This window comes from Eumetopias jubatus, unplaced genomic scaffold, assembly GCF_037043125.1.
Source record: "Eumetopias jubatus isolate StellerSeaLion01/CBP00866 unplaced genomic scaffold, mEumJub1_p1.0 scaffold_4, whole genome shotgun sequence".
Classification (NCBI taxonomy): domain Eukaryota; kingdom Metazoa; phylum Chordata; class Mammalia; order Carnivora; family Otariidae; genus Eumetopias; species Eumetopias jubatus.
In genome coordinates this window covers 20,609,212-20,631,355 of record NW_028274810.1, presented here as the reverse complement: position 1 = coordinate 20,631,355, position 22,144 = coordinate 20,609,212, and the positions used below count along the sequence as shown (strand labels likewise).

The window sequence follows — 22,144 nt, the reverse complement described above, 5'->3', positions numbered from 1 at the left end:
CGGGTTGAAGGGCCAGAGTGGGGTGGTCGGGTCTGGAAGTTTGGGGAGGGGAGGCCCCTGCACAGAGAAAAAATTCTGGTAAGATTTTCAACTCTTTCACCAAAAATCTAAAGTAAAATATTAACTTACCTAGTCATATCTATTTTCTACTTTTAGTTAAATAGTTAATACCTTTAGGGTTTGTTGTTGTTATCACTGGTTTTCTTTTTCCACTCTTATTTTTCTCAGTAGTGAGGTAAAAATCTGTACAGCTATGTGGAAATAACTAGGTAATAGTTTATCTAGTATGCAAACTTTGTTTCTATATAGGTAAGAAATTTTACTTACATAAAAATACAATTCAGGGTTTTTACATTACATTTTACTTTATAGAATATTAGCTATGATTATTTTTACTCGTTAATTTCATTTTCCTGAAATAGATAAGATGCCAAAACTCGTGTCATTAAAGAATTGGTTACACAGACCTTTCCACCATGTTGGTCTGAGGGACCTGCAAATCCATCTCTTTCTTAGAGGACTTGTTTGTTTCACTTAATTTAGTCTGGCCATCCCACATAGGGTGGGCACAGAAGTGTATGTTGCTTCAGGAGAAAGTGTCTTTTTGCTTTGGACCTACTCATTTCCCTCAGGGAGTTGAAAAATAGCAGGCAGACATTTTATTTATACCTGAGACCCTAAATTGATGGTGAATCAAGCTGGAAGACTCAGCTTACTTCGTGCCCTGGGTTGTCCCTAGAATAAGATCTGCTACTAGGACATATGGTCTGCTCTTCAAAATCTTTCCATTATGGAAAAAAAGGCCTACTTCTTTATTTCTTCATAGACATATATAGGTAATTTAAAAATAGGAATGTATTCCTCAGTGTTTTTGTGTAACTTCATATACATAGTATTTTAGGTAGAAATGCCATCATAAGGTTATTATAAAATAAGTCTTAGTTGTTACATAAAACATTTCTGACGTTATTTCAATTTACTTTTTTAAAAAGGTTTTATTTATTCATTTGAGAGAGAGACAGAGAGAGAGAGAGAGCATGAGCAGGGTAGGAGAGGCAGAGGGAGAGGGAGAAGTAGACTCCCCGCTCAGCCGGAAGCCCAACACAGGGCTCATCCCAGGACCCCGGGATCATGACCTGAGCCGAAGGCAGATGCTTAACTAACTGACCCACCCAGGCGTCCCTCATTTTATATTTTTAGAAAGAAAGCATTAACAGTGGTTCTGTAATTCTTTTCTACCTCTGCTTTGATCTTGACCAATCTCCTTATAAATATTGACTATGGATTTACTAGCTAGAAGGTAAATGGGGATCCTGCAAGGGTTGCTATGTATTGATTTTGAGCATGGAATGCTTCTAGCAGGATACACTTCTGCAAGATTTTCAATTGTAAATAATTCTGTCATCTCTGGATCTCTGAGGGGCAGCTGCATGAGGAATTATTAGTTATATGACCCTTCCATCCATAGAGGCCTAGCAATGGGTAAAATTTGAGAGACTCTAAAGACTACTCAACTCATCCTTCTGGAGAGCAAAACACACGCTGGGAAAATAGGATTTCAGAAGCTGTGTCTGATGGGTGTGCCGTTCCTGGGTATTTACATGGCTTATGCAGCTCCTCCTGTTTTGTATCGTTTGTGACCCATTTGTAAAGCTTGGATTTTATGGGATCCTATTCGCTACTTTGGGCCTCTATGATCATGCAATTTGTATAATGTTTTCCTTTTTTAAAATTAAATCTTTATAAGCGTTCTGTGATGTAAATAGCACATGTGTTCTTAGCTATGGTTTAGAAAGGAACTTTCTAGTAGAGGTAGGAAATCCAGAGCAGTAGCAACTATTTATTCAGCTCTTGGTATTTATCAGTGTGCTAGGCCCTTCATTAATTCACTTATGTCACAATTACTCAGCATAGAGGACTAAGCTTCAGGATCGTTGTCTTTCATGGACACCATCTAAGCCCTTGAGAGATCTGCTAGAAATACGTTCTCATGATCATATAATTTGTAAAAATTTGCCCAAGTAAGATCCTTTAACTGTGATCTGTTAAGAATATTATCTTTCCACTCCAACTTCTCTTTGGCATTTTTTTCTTGTGTTGGGTGGTGTGGAAAGAGGCAGCAAGGGGGAATTCCAATTAGGGACTCATTTATTCAGGATTTATAGGCTAGGTTTACATGGTGAGGTATAATTATATGGCTTATAATTTATATTTATGTAAACTTATTGCCAGTAATCCTAGTGTAGGAATGGCTTTCTGAAATAATCTTATCACCCACTGTGTTATAACACAAAAAGTAGGAAGACAGAATTTGTATCACGACATGCATCTGCCTTGTGGTGCCCAGAGCCTGAAATCTATTGGTAGTAGAAAGAAAACAAGGTATAAAATGTACAGAAATCAGAAGCTAGACTGTGAAAAATTCTCACATATTTATAGTACATATATGAAATAAATGTATAGAGCTTTTCCTAAATTTAAAATAACCCCAAATTTTTAAAATACTTACCAATAACAAGAAGTGAAATTGAAACAGCTCTAAGCGATTGATAAGAAACATTTTTTAATCTAACATGTTAGAAAAACTTATTCTTTCTACTAGAAATTAAATTACAAAATTCTCATATGAAGAGGCACTCAGAGATTGAAGCCAAAAATAAACAAAGAGAATAAAAGTATTACAAACATACTTCAGAGAATTAATGAAAACATTGATTTTTTTTTCCCGATTGTCTGATACTTTTGGTATGGGTCCATTTTTTATAATTAATAATTTGTTGTAAGACCTTCATTCATTTAAAATTATAAATTCTGTAATTTTTTTGTATTTGTAATTTTGTATTTTTTTTTTAAAGAGTAAAGCCAAATTTTGTGTGCATCAGGCCCAGGATCCACCCATGCCAGGATCCATCCAGGATCAACATTATTCTCCAGAGTTTATACATGCTTGGGCCAAGACTAGAATGTCATATAATACGCTTTTTCTTTTCCACTGAGCTTCTTCTTGTTCAGATTAAATCAGGTGTAAGGGAGAGAAAAAAATCCAAAGCAATAAAGAAGACCATCTATATGTGCAAGGAATAAAAAAGGATAGGCAATTCAGTTATTTATTCATTAATTCTATTGAGTGCCAAATTTGAGGCTGTTTTGTTTAAATGGGCAAATAATACAGCTTCCCCAAGACAGGTCAATATGCAAAATATTCTCTCTTATTGCTATATATTCATTAAATTGGCTGATGTATGGAATTTTGCTTGATAAAAAATATTACTTTATGTATAATTTAGAGACTATGTAAAAGTTCTGGAAATATTTCTAGTTCTGAAATTGTGAACATATGTTTGAGACTTTGCAAAATGTTTAATTATGAAAAATATCTTTCTGCAATTTTAAGTATAACCTACTTTAATTTTGTAAATAGAGTATTACCATGTGGTGTTTTTATTTTAGACATGTGGAGAATTTAAACAACTTATCTCTGAAGGAAAATATTCTTTTCCAAAAGTATAAATGATTCTAATCTGGATGGTCAAGAAACAGAATCAAAAGCCTTTTCTGCAATAGAGAGTAATTTGGAACTTATTTAAGAAAGAGAATGACCAATCCAGGTAGACAAGACTTGAGTTTATTTATACGATTCATATCGCCCTTCTTGAAAGGACATTTACAAACTTGATTTCAAAAGTAAAAGAACTTCTGAATGACACGTGTTCACGTTTTAATTCCAGTATTACAGGTATACTCTTTTGTGATAAATTATCAGTTGAAAATGTTCCAGTGAAATCTGGTATCAATTAATTTAATACTCCATATAAGAAATAAAACATTTATTTTTGAGTCTTACATATATTACTTAAAATAGATACAAAGTTCAATTTGTAATTTTAAAATTTTACTGCTATATCAAGCTACCTGGAAGAAAATACCTTAGTGGGAAAAAAAAATGTTTTGATTGCTTTAATAAGTATGACTTTTAAAACAAGCACTGTTAGTAACAATCCACCCATATGCTGTTTAAGAATTAGGCAAGTCAAATAATGTATGATATTATTTTGAAAGAAAAGAAATAGTATTTGTTGGGCAGGTGCAGGTAAAATAATATTTGAAGATTATTATAATATGCAACTTGGAATCAAATTCAAGAAGCTGATCGATTAAAAATTATAACATTGAACAAATTCATAAATAATTGCTTAGTTCCCATCTTTTAATATTAATCTGCATGACTGAAGCACACTGAAAACAATGAGATGAGATAAGATAAGGTAGTAAGAAAATTGTACATCTGATTGTTTGCTTGATGGAGGCATCAGTTTGTTAAAATAGATTCTCATACACATTTTCCTGTCCAAAAATATAAACTTGCTTATTTTCCATATATACAAGGATCCTGTGAAATCCTGGACTCTGAAAAGAAAAAGGCTGAGGTATAGCATTGAATAAAGCATCAAAATGCATGATATTTTTGGCTGAAATTCAGCAAAGTTACTGTCAGTAGAGAAGAGTTGATCCAAGTGTGCTTCCGAGAGTCTTCTAGGTTTTTGCCCCTCTGAGAAATTTGTTGGCGACATCAAATAATTGAACTCTTCAACATCAATATATACAAAGGCATTTTATTATTAATCAAAGAGAGGGAATTAGAGTCATCAGAAATTCAACTTTATTTTTTCATAATATATTTATTGCCATCATAGTTCTTCAATTGTCATAAAATTAGAGTCAGGTGGAATTTAGAGACACGTGCAAGTTTTGGAAATGGACACATAGATAACAGTATAGAACTGTACATAAAATAATTACAATTTATTAAACACACTTTTAGCACATCCTTGATGGATGGGAATGAGCACCATATCTTTTATGAATATATATTGTTCTCTTCTTTTTTTCTACAGCACCAAAGAAATCCAAATAGGAAAAGGAGAGATGAAAATTGGGAATCAAGAATAAGACCTTTTTCCATCTCAGCCACACTATCTTGTATTTTTATGATTTTCGAAGCTTTTGTCATGTAAAGATTCTGCCCCCACAAGGGCATCGGTATTTCTAATCAGTACATATATACGTAGCAAGTTGTTTTCTATACCATCCTTATTCAAAAACTTGCATGTGGCATAAAATGGGTTGGTGGCACCAAGGTATTTTTTTCTGTTGATTTCATATGTTCTTTGTCCTAATCTTAGCCAAGGAAACAAACAGGACCAACTTCAAATCCAAACTTCTGATTCTGATCACCAAAGTCATTGATCATTACATCAACAATAGGTACTTGATCAATTTTCGGTGTATTGATTTCAATCACAGTTTTTTCATAGCCTTTTCTGGTCTGTAAAATTGAACAGAAATACAAAGTTACACAATCATTTCATAGTTTTAACATATATGTTATTTTTTTCTTAAGCCTCTGAGTGGAGGTGAGAAGGTAAGAAAGAAGAGAGTAAGAAACAAATTTGCCATTATCTACGTGCAATTAACTCTTGTTGTCATCACTGATGTCATGTGTAGTTTTAAATTTTGAATGCTTAATATTTAGCTGTTATTACCCAACTATAATATTCGGATATATTGCACAGTTGAAGAGAATCTTATTGAATTGATAAATACAGTTTAATATGAAAACTGATGCTAAAATTGGGTCGGGCTCCTTCATAATAATATATTACCATTGTAATCATACTATATAAATATTCAAGGTTTCTTAAGATACAGTATAGAAATTATAGTGGACAAGGTCAAAAGTCAAAGCATTTCTGCTGCTATATATTAATTTTATGAATGATTATCAGTACATAACTATTGGGAAATCCAAACACTTGCTACTTTTAATATGTTTTATTTTCTCTTCTTTGATCTGTGGGTACCCTACTCACTTCGTTGAAGGCATGGGACTATTTCTTCGTAACTGTGACTTCTTCAGTCATCAGCTAAAACAATGACTTTTTTTAGTGTGCTCTCTGGGTCATTTTCTTAAATAGAATTCCCATTTGTGTGAAAAGGATAGTTCCGGAGGATAGAAATAACCAAAAATGATAATAACTGCCTAAACTTGTATAATACAGAACCAACAGACAAGCTCCTTACAAACAAAATACAAGGGCAAGACTTCTCTACGGTATAAATGGTATAATGCTGGTTCCTTTATCTGTCATTTTAGAATCATGGATGAAGGAGACAAATGAAATAAAGTTTTTGATTTATTTTTTTTATTTCAAGAATAAGTAGCTACAATAGTATTCCAGTATCAGGAATAAGTCCATAGAAATAGCATGTGATCTAAGATTACCTTCCGTTACGGCTTTTGGAATATGTGTCTATATGTATGTTTCAGAGTTTGTGTGTGTGTGTGTGTGTGTGTGCATGAGTGCGCGCGTGTGTGTGCACATGCGTGCATGAGTGTGTGCGTGTGTGTGTGGATGCGTGTGTGTGTGAATATCAGTGGCTTCTAAGATACTGTATTTTAGTGCCAGTGTTAAGCATCAGATCTTAACAGTTGCCATCCATTCCAGAGAGCAATGTGGCTTAGGGCCAGACTGAGGTGGTTACACACTGCCTCTTACCCTGAGAAAGAAGGCAAAAGCGAGGATACTCACTGCACAGCCATCATACAGTGCTTTGATGTAAGGGTTGTTGTCATAGGACATCTCCTCATCATTTGATCCCAGGAACCGAAGTGCCTTGTCGTAACTTCCCGCTGACGCATCGTACCAGGCGGCTGACTGATGACAGGTGTAGGTGAAATTTTGCCGGGCGGAGGCAGTCAGCAGTTTCAGGAACGTCATTTGCACCATATTAATGGAATTTCCTTCAACATCTAAATAGGAAAGCTGGGAATAAAAGAATAAAAAAGACACGTAAAGATTCTTTTACTCTTTCATGTTATAAAAGGATAAAAATCACTGTTGACAGTGAACTGTGATCCCAGAAGCACGTGGATGAATCCATAGGCACATTTTCACTTAGGGAAAGAAAGTGGGCACAGAGGGTGAGAAGACCCAGAGACAGGATTTTATGAATTGTACGCCCACCCGAGTTACTGTAAGCACTACTTATCTTTGAAAAAAATCACTTTTTTCTATGCTTCATTGTCCTACCCATTAAAAAGTTCCAAAAAAGTGCTTTTGTTTCTAAGAGAGCTTTCATTTTATTTGTGTAGCTTTTTAAATTAATAATTTAAATAAATTTAAATTATAGATTATGAAGTATCTTTCATTCTGTTTGTGTACCTTTTTAAATAGTGAAACAGGGGTGCCTGGGGTGGCTCAGTCATTAAGCTTCTGCCTTTGGCTCAGGTCATGATCCCAGGGTCCTGGGATTGAGCCCCACATCAGGCTCCCTGCCCGGCGGGAAGCCTGCTTCTCCCTCTCCCACTCCCCCTGTTTGTGTTCCCTCTCTATGTCAAATAAATAAATCAAATCTTTAAAAAAAAAAATAGTGAAACAATGGGGACTGAGGAATCTTGGTGCAATGCAAAGGTTACCTATTTTAATTTTTTTTTTAGAGATAGTGCACATGAGTGGGGGGAGGAGCAGAGGGGGAAGGGGAGGGAGGGAGAAACAACCTCCAGCAGACTCCCACCTCTGCTGAGCACTGAGCGCAAGGTGGCTAGATCTCTCGACCCTGAGATCTTGACCTGAGCTGAAAGGAAGAGTCCTCGTTTAACCGACTGAGCCACCCAGGCACCCCTTAGTGTTTTTTTTTTTAATCTCACCTACTTCTTTAAAACATTTCATAGTATATCCACTTGGCCCAAAATTTTAAACATGTTCCTGCAGTTTTTATTTTGGGGCCATAGTTTTCTAAGGTGTTTGGGCTTCTATTTACTGCACAGACCTGCCTGTTTGTTCATTCTTAGATGATGTACTTACTCATCACTGTGTCACCAAACATAATGCCCCAGGTGACACAAGTGAATATTTGTTGAGTCAGTAAATACTTATTTTGTGAAAAGTTTTCAATTAGCAATAATCGCACCTTGGATAAACCTCATTGGCTATGATACTGCCACTGTGCAAAGCTAGTAAATACTTATTTTGTATTTAGAGCAGGAAGATAATTGAAAATTACTAAAACTCTTTATTAAATTCGTAAATTGTTTTACTGGGTATAATTGAAATACAGGGGTCAGCTGAAACATATAAACCTAGATTTTTTAAAAACGGAGTAGGAAATTTACCTAGACTATAGATTTAGCCGATGTAGAGGTAGTTATCTATGACTTTCTTCCTTACTGTTGAATTTACTTAATCCTTACTGATTAATAGCTTAGATAGTGAGGAACCTTGTTTGGTTGAAGAAAAAAAGGCCACTTGGGAAATGCCCACGAAGGAAAACAAACCAAAACAACAAAAAATAATACCACACACACTGTTCTGTGTATGAATTTTTAACTTCTACACTGGTAAGATGTCCCATGGACATTTAATGTAACTTGAAGACTGCACTGAAGAATTATGTGAACTAGAGAACTTCACTAAAATTGTTAATTAATTTGTGTAGGTTCCCATAGGATGATAACCATAAAACAGCCATCATTGGAAAATAATAGCTTTTTAAAGAACATTAAAAATTGAATAATTACCTGGATAAGTGAGAAACTTTCATTTAAAATACATTCTTATTAATATCTTAACACACATGTATTTTTAAACAGCTTTTATAATATAAATTTAGTTTTGGTACCTAATCTTAAAATACCTATAACAAATTATTAATAGTGAATTGGTCATTGTATGAAAATATCTAAGTGAACTTGTGCTCTAATCCAAATAAAAGGTCAGGTCAGTCAGTTCACTTTATATCTACATGTAGCAAATAGAAAAAACATTTCACATTCCAAAAGTTGTTATTGAAATAGAGAACAAAAAGTAATTTATCTATTCTCTATACCTGTCATTTCTAACAATCTATTTTTATGACATCTATCAGGTACTTAGTGCAATGCATACTTTATCTGATCACATTATTTTGGTAAGTTCAGCATATTTCCATGTATTTTGATACAAAACATTTAGACTTCTCTAAAATACCACAGTGGTCTAAGAGATATAGATAGAGCAAGCCAGAGAACACATGGAATCCAAGATAGTATAATTTAGACTTTCACAGTCAGGGTCTAGAGATATATAATTTGAGCTTCATTTATTTTATTTTTTTTAAGATTTTATTTATTTATTCATGAGAGACAGAGAGAGAGAGAGAAGCAGAGGGAGAAGCAGGCTCCCCGCTGAGCAGGGAGACCGATGCGGGACTCGATCCCAGGACCCTGGGATCATGACCTGAGCCGAAGGCAGACGCTTAACCATCTGAGCCACCCAGGCGCCCTTGAGCTTCATTTATGAAGTGTAAGACAAACCATTTCATGTTGAGGTAATAACATACCAGTTTTCCTCTCTTAAATTCACTAAACCAGCTTCCTGGTTTCTCCTTTGGCCATGATGATATTCTTACCTGTCATAAAGGAACAGGAAAATTAGAGAGTAGGTAAAAGTTAGGAGCAGTATTGTTTACGTACATATCAGTAATTTTCAGTAAGACTAAGATGCCGAAGAAGTTTTAAAACAGTCTATCCTGAACTACGGAAAATGAGATAAAGAGAAAAATTTGAGAGAGAGCCTGTGAATTCCCACTTAGTGAAGACTGAGGCATTTTCTTCCTGTTTTCTTTAATTGCTCAAAAAGAAGGGCGGGTCGGGGGGAATACCCTGCCGATGGCATAATAAGAGCTGTAGGGGACACTGGTGGAACTCTTAGGCAAAACCCCTTGCAAAGGAACCCCTCGTAATACCAGTTGGAATCAGCCATCAAGGCAAGTACCATCAGTATTCCATAGTGAAGGGAAGCATCCTGAAAGCATTCAGCCAGTAACTAAGGGTGCCGTGCTATGGAAAAGTCATTGGCAGGAAGCAAGCCTAATCATCTCCTGCTGGGAAGAATGTTTAGAATTTTTAATAGATCTGCATTTATCATTTTGCTTTGTAAACATCAGCAAAATATAAGGGTATCTAAGGCTTCACTGTAGGGAATTTGAGTTATCAGTGTAAGGGGAGGCATTTTCCATGTGCCCTCATTTGTCTGGGGGCTCCAGGAATTTTATTATGCTTCACCACTGGCCACGGAAACGGAAGTTGCTTTGTCTCCGGCCCCTACTACCCACCCTTTTCTCACAAACTTAACCTCTCTCCTAAAGAGATTAGCCACACCTAAAGGACGTTAGCTGCCTTAAGCACTTTCTGTGCCTCTGTATGCCCACACCATTTACTAAGAAGGATGTGATTTATTAAAAGATTACAAACAAAGGCAGCATTTATCACCAGAAACTGGAGAATATAATTATGCTAGTGAGAAATCTTTCCCTGTATTGGTCATTTGTCTTTATAGCTTTAAAGATAGAACTCAAATATATTGATACTGCTGGGTGAAAATCAATAAATGTTTTTGATGAGGCTAAACCTTTAAAAAGCACGCAAAGGCAAACGATGCTCTTATTTTATGTAAAAGATTATAAATTGTGTATTTTGAACATATACAGCTGCGAGTTCTATCACGTGGTAATTGGAATGAAGAATACTATACATGTACTAAAATTTGAGAAATCAGCTGTGCTGTGTCATGGAAAAGCCATAGAACCCGAGAGCACAAGCAGGTGCATAAAGAATACATCTGGGTAAAAGATAAAGGAGGGAAGTATTTGTTAACTCTGTGCACCACATTGGTGTCTTATTCATGTTTATGCAAATGAAATGCTCTAATTACCCTGTAAGAAAAGCAGATAAATGAAAATATGACAGTATAATTTTCCTGTTTATTTCAATATTGCAAAAACATGGCAAGAACTGTCAACAGTCACCACCAAAACAGATTGGTACTTACTCCCTCAGATTTTTTGTCTGGATAAATGCAAGTCTCACCACCAGACGTGAAATTACAGTAAACTTTGAAGGAATCTCCTGAGCATCCTTGGTTAGGATCAATCCAATATTCACCTAGAGGTAGGAAAAAATATGTCATATACAAATACATTTATATAAAAATGGATTGCATTAAATATCAAATTTTATTAGAAAGAGAAATAAAGAAAAATTAATACTGATGGATTTTTTCCTACGAGAATCACTTTTATGCCTTTGGTCATATTGGGGTTTGTGTTTGAATAGTTAAAAGAGTGACCCTTTGTCTTGTCTGCATGAAAGCTTTGCCCATACACTCTACCCAGAACACTCTGGTTCCTAGCACGTCTGTTACTTTTAGGTTTCAGCTTAAAGGTCACCTCCTCAAATATTAACATTCAATTTATCCATCGTAATAAGTTGCATGTATATTGGAATCAGATAAGTTTAACTCTAAATCTCATATGTATTATTTACTACTTAAATTGTCTGAGTATAATCACTATATTTTCCTTGGTTTATTCATCTGTAACAATGGAGGTGATAGTATCTACTTAGCCTCAGGGATCATACTTTTGCATTACTTTATAGCATAAACTTCTTGTAGTAAATGTACTCATATCCTAAAAAAAGGTCTATTTTATATATTTAAATGTAGTTTGCTATTAATGTCATTATCTAAATGGTGCAGAACAAATTTTATCGTGTGAATGACTGTGACCATTAATTTAGTGCTAGATGAGTAATGATGGTAAGTAGTGGAAATAAAATTATTTTAAAATAATTGACAATATGGTTTTTGTTGGTAACAGCTATTGAGAGACAGCATTGATTTACATGTGACGATACTTTGCTTCCCTCCTACCATTTTCTATGCTGCCACTTCATTTTAAATATTAGTTTGAATTATGTGAATCTACTGATTATTAACTTTTAATATTCTGAAATCTCTAACTGCTTAACTTAGTACTAGAACTCTTAAAAATCCAGTACCAGGGGCGCCTGGGTGGCTCAGTCATTAAGCGTCTTCCTTCGGCTCAGGTCATGATCCCAGGGTCTTGGGATAGAGCCCCGCATGGTGCTCCCTCTCAGTGGGAAGCCTGCTTCTCCCTCTCCCACTCCCCCTGCTTGTGTTCTCTATCTCGCTGTCTCTCTCTCTCTCTGTGTCAAATAAATAAATAAAATCTTTAAAAAAAAAATCCAATACTAGGGGTGCCTGGGTGGCTCAGTCGGTTAAGTGTCTGCCTTCAGCTCAGGTCATGATCCCAGGGTCCTGGGGAGCCTGCTTCTCCCTCTCCCTCTGCCTGATGCTCCACCTACTTGTGATCTCTCTCCTCTCTCTCTCTCTCTCTCAAAAATAAATAAATAAAATCTTAAAAAAAAAATCCAATACCAATCTGCTTTATCTTTTACTACTACTGTATATAAACAGGGAAAGTACTCTAATAGTCAATTAGCTTCTACTATATGTCAGATCACTTAAAATATTTATTTAACAAAAACATTTACATTTTTTCTGATTGCACCACTTATAGATTCACATCTGGAACCAACTGAAATCCTTAGAAAAAAAAATACATAAAATAAAGTTAAAAATCATCCAGGATTTTACCAACCAGGATAACCACTCTTAATGGTATATATTATGGTTTTTAGAAATTCTGTGGTATTTTTTATCTTGATTTATTCAGTTAATATTGTCATTAATTTTCTTCAAATAACATAATAATAACTTAATTACTAAGACACCTTTGTTCAATAAATTCAGTATACTATGGATACCATGTGCAATTTATCTCTAATTTATTCATCTCCTATTCTTACTATCAGATCCCTAAATCAAGTCACCACAATTTCTTGCCTAGATTAATCCAACAGCTCCTTAACCAGCTTCCTTTGATTCTACTTTGCTTTCTTCCAAATCACTTCAAGTCATTTTCCACTTTGCTCACTATCGTTCAGCCACAGAGACCTTTCGGTTTCTTGAAGACACCAAGATCTTGTCTTCTTCAAAGCTTTCAAGAGACCCATATCCTCTGCCCGGAATACCCTTTTGATTCCTTGCATGATTGGCTACCTCTTGAAAGGTTTCACTTAAAAGTCACCTCCTTAAATGTTAACATCCTATTTACCCAAAATCGAATCATCTCTTACTTATATAAATACTCATTTTTTCCACAGTATCTGTCATAATATGTTATTATTAATACTTATGATTTTGCTGTCTCCATTGTTTGATAATAGTAGCTCAAGGGCACTATTCCTTCTGCATATCTATGAATCTCTGTCTGAAGAACAGTGCCTGGCCCTGCTAAATTAATTAATATTTAATTGCAATTAATTAATACATTGAAGAATTAATAATGCTAGTTATTATATGGAAACCATAGGGAAATGTAGCCCACAGTGAACTTCCCATTTCCAAAATATACAAAAATTTTCCTTGACTTCTCAGGTTCTAATTAATCATATGTTGTTTTATAACTCAGTACATGTTGTGATCTTTCACATTTGAATTTCAATAATGTATGATTATCTTAGCTAGACCGGGAGTCTGAATCATTCTTATAACTCACTGCATTACTACTGAACTAAACATATCTTTTTCAAATACACATATCATAAATTTGAAGACCTTGGATATCAGTCTGTATGGAACCCTTAATAGCTACCTGTGTTTTAGTTTTAACAGGCTATGCTTGATTAAGATAAGATGATTTTATGACATTCTTCCTTTATGGTGGTGGCTGTTTCTGAATCACATTGAACTTTTCTCTCTGTACTGATTTATTTAGCTCTCAGTTATAGCATTCTTGTATAATTGACAGAGCAAAATAATATTGTCCCAATGGTAAAAAGAGTAACAAAATATTTCCACATAAAGTGGGAAATTTAAGATCACATAAAGATCTGCCTCTTGTTAGTTTAGTAATTATGTGAGTTTATTAACTAACGCAGGATACTTGAAACTGTTGCCTTCTCAGGATGGATATATAAACGTTTATGTTAAATGGTAGATATAATAAATTATCCTGATTACTATTACAAATAAATTGTTCACAGTTCTGATTATTTGTGGAACAATGACATAAAGTTTTGCCCCAAGATATCCGAATTCTTAAATATTCTGTTCACCAAATCATTGCTAAACTGATAGGTCAAATATGATTCAGTTGTGCTATTACTCATGTTAACTCTACTCATATCAATGTAAAATAAGTTAGGTTATAGGATATAAATAATTATATACTAATGTGCACATGCGTGCACACACAAAACCCTTTCTATGATAGTTACTACAGGGAAAATGCATTTATGTTATCTATAGTCAATAAAAAATGATCTTGTCATAATTTAATGAAACCTTATGTAATAGGCAAGGATTCTCCGAAGAGATCTTCAATTGCACAGTGTAAATGACCTTTTCTGTCTACAAGATTGGAAAGAATAATCATTTGCTTTAGTTTTATTTAGGTTCTATATTAAACATTTAACTAGAATTAATGAGCTGACAATGCACCATCATAATTGAGAGGTTCAGTACATTTGCTGTGTCATGTATTATTAACATACCATCTGGGAAGTCAGGATGGCTGAGTTGCAGGTCTTTGCAAGTTCGGGCTGGGTTAGTCTGAGTACCCATTGGAAACTTCATATGTTCGATGTCTTGTTTCAGGGAATTGAGGGAACCAAATATTTCCTCCATTCCATCTGAGTAATCAAGAATATTATCACCTGCATCTGCTTGCATGTTTTCAGCATGTCTTCTTGTTTTTTTGGGTGACAAGATTGGTAAAGGTTGAATGACTTCACCAGGTGGACCCTGTGAAAGAGATAATGTGCATGTAATTGCTTCTGAAGCTAAAAGATTCTGCATAATTATTACTGGTTATGTCATTGTTATAAGAAATTACAGTTGGTTTAGCTTTCCAATGTTTTTCCTATTTTCAAAGTTTTCTCTAATTGCTACTGCATACATATACACATATATAAATATTGGTGTGTAAATTCTGTAAGTTCTTTTAAAAAGAATCTAGTAGGGATACTGAGGTAGACACACAAATCAGATGATTTCTGGACCTTTTTCTACATAAGTAATGTAGCACAGATTTGTGTGGACATATGTGCATTACCTTCTTATTTATTAACTAGTCCTCATTTATGTGTCCTATCTCTGCAACTAGATTTTAGTCTCTGAAGATTAAAACACCATTTTAGGGTTCTTATGCTACTTAATGAGTTGTCTATTGTGCTTGATAATAATTTATATTATGAAACACTAAACTTTGAAAAATACACATTAACTTATTTAAAATATAACTTAAAACTGCATAAATTAAAAAGCTTAAAAAATGCAGCCAGACTTGAATTTGCATATGTGGCAAGAGTAGAACTATACCAAATAGTTAAATCCATATTGGTATGGATCATGTCCCACAAAAACTCATAGGTAGAAGTCCTAAGCGCCCGTACCTTAGAATAAGACCTCATTTTGAAATGGGGTTGCTGTAGATATAATTAGTTAAGTAAATATAAGGGCATTGGGGTGGATCCTGTTCCAATATGACCGGTATCCTTATAAAAAGAGGAAATTTGGGTGCAAAGACACACATAGACAGAAGATGATCGGAAAAGATAGGAGAAGACAGCCACCTAGGAGCCAAGGAGAGGGCCATGGAACAGACCTTCAGCTCCACAGTCCTCAGAAGGAACCGATGCTCCCCATAGTCTGATCTAGGACTTGTGGCCTCTAGAACTGTTAGATAATACATTTCTATTATTTAAGCCACCTTGTTTGTGGTGCTTGTTATGGCAGCCCTAGCAAAGCGGATCTATCACTTAGTAGTTATGTGAAGCCTGGAAAATGTCAGCATTAACAAATGTTACAAATTATTATTGCTTTTATGGTGATCATTATATATAGTAGGAAAACAAATGCCAAGTATCTAAACTTTCGTTTTTATTCCTAGTGTGGTCAGACATATATGTATCTTTGTGGCATACAATCAACTGCTTTCATAAAAATGTGATATAAGAAAGTATATAATTTTCTTGAAAAACAAAAACAAGACTATCATAATACATGGTTAATGGATCCTTATATTCAATTAAAAGAAAAATCTTGGCATGAGAACCTGATTATGTAACTAATATAGTGCTATTTCCTAGAAAAATCAGCACTTTGACAGAATGTCTTTTTTTTTTTTCCATCCTTCTTACAAATTCAGAGAAATCACTGGTAGTCTCAGGATGCTAAATGTCAGCACATCAGTCTTGTTATTCTGCACTTACTGGAGGCCCAGGAGGCCCTGGAAGACCACTGTCACCCTTCTGGCCGGCAGGTCCCTGTTTAAAAAAAAGAAAAATAAAAAGGAACAAGATGAATGGGGAATAAGGCATTTGAGTGGACTTCCCTGAAAAACGAAAATCCAAAGGCAAAAGTACTTACAGCAGAGCCTTTGGTGCCCTTTGGTCCTTGAGGGCCCTAGAAAAAAGGCAAAGGTAAAAGTGCAGATTTTACCTTTGTGGAGAATTCATGACTCCTTGGTATATTTTAAAGTTTATTTTATAAAATTCTTTTGTCTTGCACTTACTGGTAAGCCTGGAGGACCAGGTGGACCTATGGGACCAGCAGGACCTGGAATTCCCTATAGAGAGAATCATCCAAATTAGAGTTGTCCTCAGCTATTTTATGCCATGTTTTGCAGAACAAAACACACTGCAAACTTTTGATTATGCAAAATATGTAAGAATAACCTAAAACTTTCCATTGTGAATCTAAGAAATAACTTTAGCAAGATAATCTGTATTTTTTCCCATTTGCTTTAATGTCTATATCTTTATAGATATAAAGCAGCCTTCAGAATAATGATTTGTATATTTTGGGGATTCGATAAATTTTTGTGTAATTAACTACTGAACTGTAATTTTTATGATTTCTAGCTTGTCATATTTTTAATTTATTACTTTAAGGTTAAGTAAATTTCTTTTTGAAAACATCATTGACTTAAAGAGATTAAAGATGGTCTAAATCACCTCCTTGGTCATGTTTAATGGAATGTGCTCAGGTGTGTGTGTGTGTGTGTGTGTGTGTATACGACTGGAAAGGAGTAGGAGAATAATTTATATCTTTACTCACTCCATCTCCCTTTGCTCCTGGAGATCCTTGAGTTCCGGGGAGTCCTCTGTCACCCTTTTCACCTTGTTCACCTGGAGGACCAATCAGGCCAATTAAACCAGGATGTCCCTTTAGAAGGCAGAGAGAAGAAATTTAACAATACGTGAATTACAACCATCTGTTAAATTATGGTCATAAAATAATGGCACACTAAATTTATGAAACATAAAAGTAAAAAAAAATAGATAAAAACTTTAACACTTTCTGAAGGATATGTAGTATTAAGAACGTGCTTTTCTCTTACCTAACAGGATCATTTACTGCTTACATTAAGTGAGGCTTTTATTGGTGGGGAGGATTATTAGGCAATGAAATGTGTTCTAAAAATAACATCTTTGGTGCTTCATTTACTTAAAATGAATTCCCTCAACTTAGAGACCAATAATGGCCATATGTAATATTGATGAAATAAACAACTGAAAAGTCATTATTTTAATAAGCATCATATTTTATACGAAATGATTTCTACTCTTAAGAGACTCTGTAGTCTTTAAGAGACATTTGGAGATTTAAAAACAATCCAAAAAACATTAATGGTATTCTAAAAAGGCTTATTTTCTTTAATTATTTGTTGCAACTCAGCATACATTCTGGAAGATCAAATTACTATTTCAAAGGTATTTTAGTTTAAATTTTTTATTTTCATGTTTAAAAACATAAAAATGGGCATTTTGTTATTCCATCTGTTTATTTGCTGAAGGGTTATTTTAGTATAACCATATGCTTTCTCCATATGGTTCCTACAAGGGGACATTGAAAAAATATAACACTGAATGCTGATATATTTTTCACTATGACTTTTTATAATTTTCTCTTCTCTAAATTCATCTGGGAAGCAGAGGATTGACAGATTTTTCCTTGGTTAGAAGGACAAAGATATTCTTTGAAATTTCTTTTTGAGTGATTCAATCTGCAAAATTATTGTCTCTGCTATCAGGATGTCAAAATTGTAATAACATGTGCTTTTATTCTCACCTTCTCGCCCTTGGAGCCAGGTTCACCTTTGAGGCCAGGTAAGCCAGGAGGTCCCTAAATAATGAGAAATAATAAACATACATAGAGTAGGTATGAGTTAGAGAATCATATTACTATCCACAGGGCAAATGTGGTTTGGGTAATATGACAGAGTTTGAAAATAATTAATAATGATTAGTGCTTATTTTTCAGGATTCAAAATAAATTTGCTTGTTTAAAACTCCATGGCTTAATACTTAACTATAATTATAAAGCATAATATTGATGTTTGACCACAGAAATATGAAATTAGAAATAAGACATGGTTTATATGGTCTTTAAACTGAAAAAGAAGGATACATTTTTAAATACACTAATTTTAGTATATGTGCTGCCAAAGTGAGCACTAAATACACAAATTTTAGAAGAAGGGATTTCCAAATCATACATCAACTCAATCAGATATTTTGGTGCTAAGCTGAAATACATTACAATGTTTCATGTAAAATTAAAAAAAAAAAAACTCAGTAAATTTTTGGCAGTCAAATGACCTTTGATAACCACTTTTTCTAAGCAAACTCCCAAGACAGTATTTTTAACTGTAATTCCTGAAGAATCTTTCATCTAAATGATTTGTAAATTTAATAACAGAACAATTAGCTTTTTCATATAAACATCTCTATTTTACCAATTTAACCTTTTCTTATGTCCAAGGACAAGATATTTATCCATTTATGCTAAATTATATTTTTATGAAAATCGTGGCATGACTTCAACAAGTAACTCTTTGTTTTGACCCCTACCCATGGAATCATTCATATTGATGACTTTGAAACAAATGTTTTTATAGAATAGTGTATTCCATAGTGAAGGCAATACAAAATATGACCCTTGTTCTGAAATTAATGACAAATGAAACTATGCAGGCAAGAGTTTCTGTCAGGAGAAATGTAACTGACACTAAAAGAATGTAAGGATGTGATTGATGAGATCAGAGCCAATATAAGGCTTCAAAATGTTGGTCATTACTACCTGAAATAGTAAGGCAGCCAGAAAAACAAAGCAAAAGATTTCTACAGTATCTCTATGAGTTTGAATTATTTATATCGAATTCAATTTTAGAATTATAGCTTCACTGATGATTTTTAACATGGCACTTAGAAAACAAATTGTTTTAACTTTTACCAAACTATACCATGAGTGTTCACTATTGTATCTTCTTCAAGGCTACCATGAGCAATTTTTTTCCTCTCTACCCAGACACTTAGAATCTTCCATGTGAAAGAGCATGTTAAGTCCCAGTCCGTCATTTCTGTGAATTTAAAGTATTAAGAGCCATGGATGTGATCCAAGTAGCATGATGTAAAATAAAAAGTATGGGCTCAGAATAGGATAGACTTGGGATAGAAGCCAGCCTCTCTTATTAGCAATTTAAATTAGCTAACCAAAAAGAGCTTCAGTTTTCTCATCTATAGATTGAGGATTATAATTCCTGTCTCCTGAGATTGAGTAGATGAGCCTTTTGCACTCCTTAATTTCTCACATCTACACCTTAAACTGAATTCCTGGTCATCAGGGGAAAGTAAGAATAGGGTTCGTACAATTAGTACTGTGTAACAATAGTATTTTGGGCTAATATTATATATATTTATATTTGTTTTAATTATTGAATGAATTTGAAATTCTCTAAGTATATTGATATAAAAGTGGACAATTTCCCTACATCATTCCATTAACAATAGATACAAATTATTTTCATAGAAAATATGTGCAGTTTTAAATGTGAATGTGCCTAATAATATTCTTTTTTTTTTAAGATTTTATCTATTTATTTGACAGAGAGAGAGAGAACACAAGTAGGGGGAGCAGCAGAAGGAGAGGGAGAATCAGGCTCCCCACTGAGCAAGGATCCTGGACGCTGGGCTCAATCCCAGAACCCTGGGATCATGACCTGAGCCGGAGGCAGATGCTTAACCCACTGAGCCATCTAGGCACTCCTAATAATATTCTTCTAATAAGGAGAAAATTATTAATCATCAGACATAAGTTTATATTAATTCAGTTTGACTTTTTTTGTATAAAAATAATCATGCCACTTTGTTAAATCTCTGACAGACGAAACGTAGACGAGAAAGAAATTACCAAATTTACCTCCAAGTATATTCTAAGGCTGGGTTTAAAAACCAGATTTTCATCTTGTTTACTAACACCCCATCATAGTGGATCTCAAAGTGTCGTCCTCAGACCAGCAGCATTAGCATCATCTGTGAACTTTTTATTAGAAAAGCAAACTCTTAGGCCTCATTCAGACCAACTGAATCTGAAATTCTGGAGTTAAGAGACCAGGGATCTGTTTCATAGGTTTGATACTCAGTATGCTTTGAGAGACATGGCTCTGTGTTGTTAGGTCCCAAATCAGGTTAAATCAATATGCAAATCTGAACAGCACAAAGGATCTCATTTATGTTAAAATAAAAGCATTACCTATTTAGTTCTACTAGTTTAATAATTTCTAAATTAAGGGAATATATTTCGCATCTACTCTTTTCTGATTTTATCAGAAATGCATGATGAATCATTAGGAAAATAATGTTGCCCAATAGCACATTTTATTATTTGTTTAAAGTAGTTCTTTTAAGGATTTTATTTATTTATTTGAAAGAGAGAGAATGAGAGAGTGAGCACATGAGAGGGGGGAGGGTCAGAGGGAGAAGCAGACTCCCTGATGAACAGGGAGCCCAATGTGTGACTCCCTCCTGGTACTCCAGGATCATGACCTGAGCCGAAGGCAGTCGCTTAACCAGCTGAGCCACCCAGGCACCCCCCAATAGCACATTTTAAAAGGAATAATATCAATGAGTAATGGAAACACTTAAATAATTTCTTGCGACCATGTCACCACCAGGATAAATGCCAAAGACTCTACATGTTAGAACAAGGTGGCATAAAAAGTATGAAAAAAATGGTTCTAATAAAAACGTAACTGCATGAAAGAACCATATGCTTGTACCCGAAGTAGAAACCTTTTAAGAATATTGGTTAAACCTGACATAAGTGAATTAAAAGTAAGTACATTCTCCAGACTGAAAATACAAAACTTTGTACAGGCCAGATTTTTTTCTTTCTTAACTTTTCATTTTGCACTCAAACTTTTTTAAGCATATGATATACTTTACAGCAATTTTGCTGTAAGTGGGAGAACTGATAGGAACGCTGCTTGCCGGACATCAATATTCTAATCACTGCTTCATTCAGAGTCTCAAGTCTAACCACACATTAGTTGGGTGACCTTGGATCTATTACTTATTATCTCTGAGCTTCATTTATGAAGGTACTGTAATAGTAATAACTGTATCATAGCAGTGTAATAATGAAAGAGCAACCAGACCTACAAAAGTACTGTATAAACAGTGAAGTATAGCATTTTTGAAAAGTTACAGTCAGTTATCAATCAGCCTTCTCACCACATTCTTATAGTAGAAGCTAAAATGGCAAAGAAGAAGGAAAAGGAGAAGTGGAGGAGGAAGAGAAGAAATACTGGAATTCTGATTACTCAGGCTTAATGAGAAATACACTAGACATTGTGTTTATGCATTTTATTTTTTTATTTTTTTTTAAGATTTTATTTACTTATTTGACAGAGAGAGCACAAGCAGAGGGAGAGAGAGGGAGAAGCAGGCTCCCTGCTGAGCAAGGAGCCCGATGTGGGACTCGATCCCAGGACCCTGGGATCATGACCCGGGCCGAAGGCAGCCGCTTAACCGACTGAGCCACCCAGGCGCCCCTATGTTTATGCATTTTAAATCATTTCTATAAATGTACATAAAAGAGAGGAAATGAGGATTAATTCCTCTAAGCTAATAATTTCTTATGAACTTGCAAACATTATCTGAGGATGAATTTACCAAACAAAATCAGGTTCTTACCATTTTCATCATTTGGAAATAGAAATTGGTAAAGTTATGATGTTGATCGCAGTTAAAAATAACCGTCTGAACTTGTAACATATCAAAACTATCAATTCTGCATCTAAAAATGTTATTCCAAGTACATATTTTCTATTTCCTATTTAGGATATTGTAAATTGAAAAACCCTAGGGAAATACATAATTCATAAGTGGAAAGGA

The 22,144-nt window shown here is 34.5% G+C and overlaps 1 protein-coding gene and 1 pseudogene across 4 annotated transcripts in view; both read right to left on the bottom strand.

The window, feature by feature from the left end:
• Positions 1-5,179: 5,179 nt before the first annotated feature.
• The window catches only part of COL11A1 (collagen type XI alpha 1 chain), a 193,174-nt gene continuing 176,209 nt past the window's right edge, over positions 5,180-22,144 (bottom strand). For all 4 annotated transcript variants that reach the window (XM_088022931.1, XM_088022932.1, XM_028101999.2 and 1 more), the window contains 10 exons: positions 18,039-18,092; positions 17,025-17,132; positions 16,480-16,533; positions 16,335-16,370; positions 16,178-16,231; positions 14,459-14,708; positions 10,869-10,981; positions 9,379-9,447; positions 6,591-6,824; positions 5,180-5,326 (listed from right to left, as the gene is read on the bottom strand). In XM_088022931.1, the coding sequence (XP_087879057.1) occupies positions 5,180-5,326; positions 6,591-6,824; positions 9,379-9,447; positions 10,869-10,981; positions 14,459-14,708; positions 16,178-16,231; positions 16,335-16,370; positions 16,480-16,533; positions 17,025-17,132; positions 18,039-18,092 (1,119 nt within the window). The remainder of the gene's footprint in view (positions 5,327-6,590; positions 6,825-9,378; positions 9,448-10,868; positions 10,982-14,458; positions 14,709-16,177; positions 16,232-16,334; positions 16,371-16,479; positions 16,534-17,024; positions 17,133-18,038; positions 18,093-22,144) is intronic.
• Positions 7,865-8,016, bottom strand: LOC114208128 (U4 spliceosomal RNA; annotated as a pseudogene).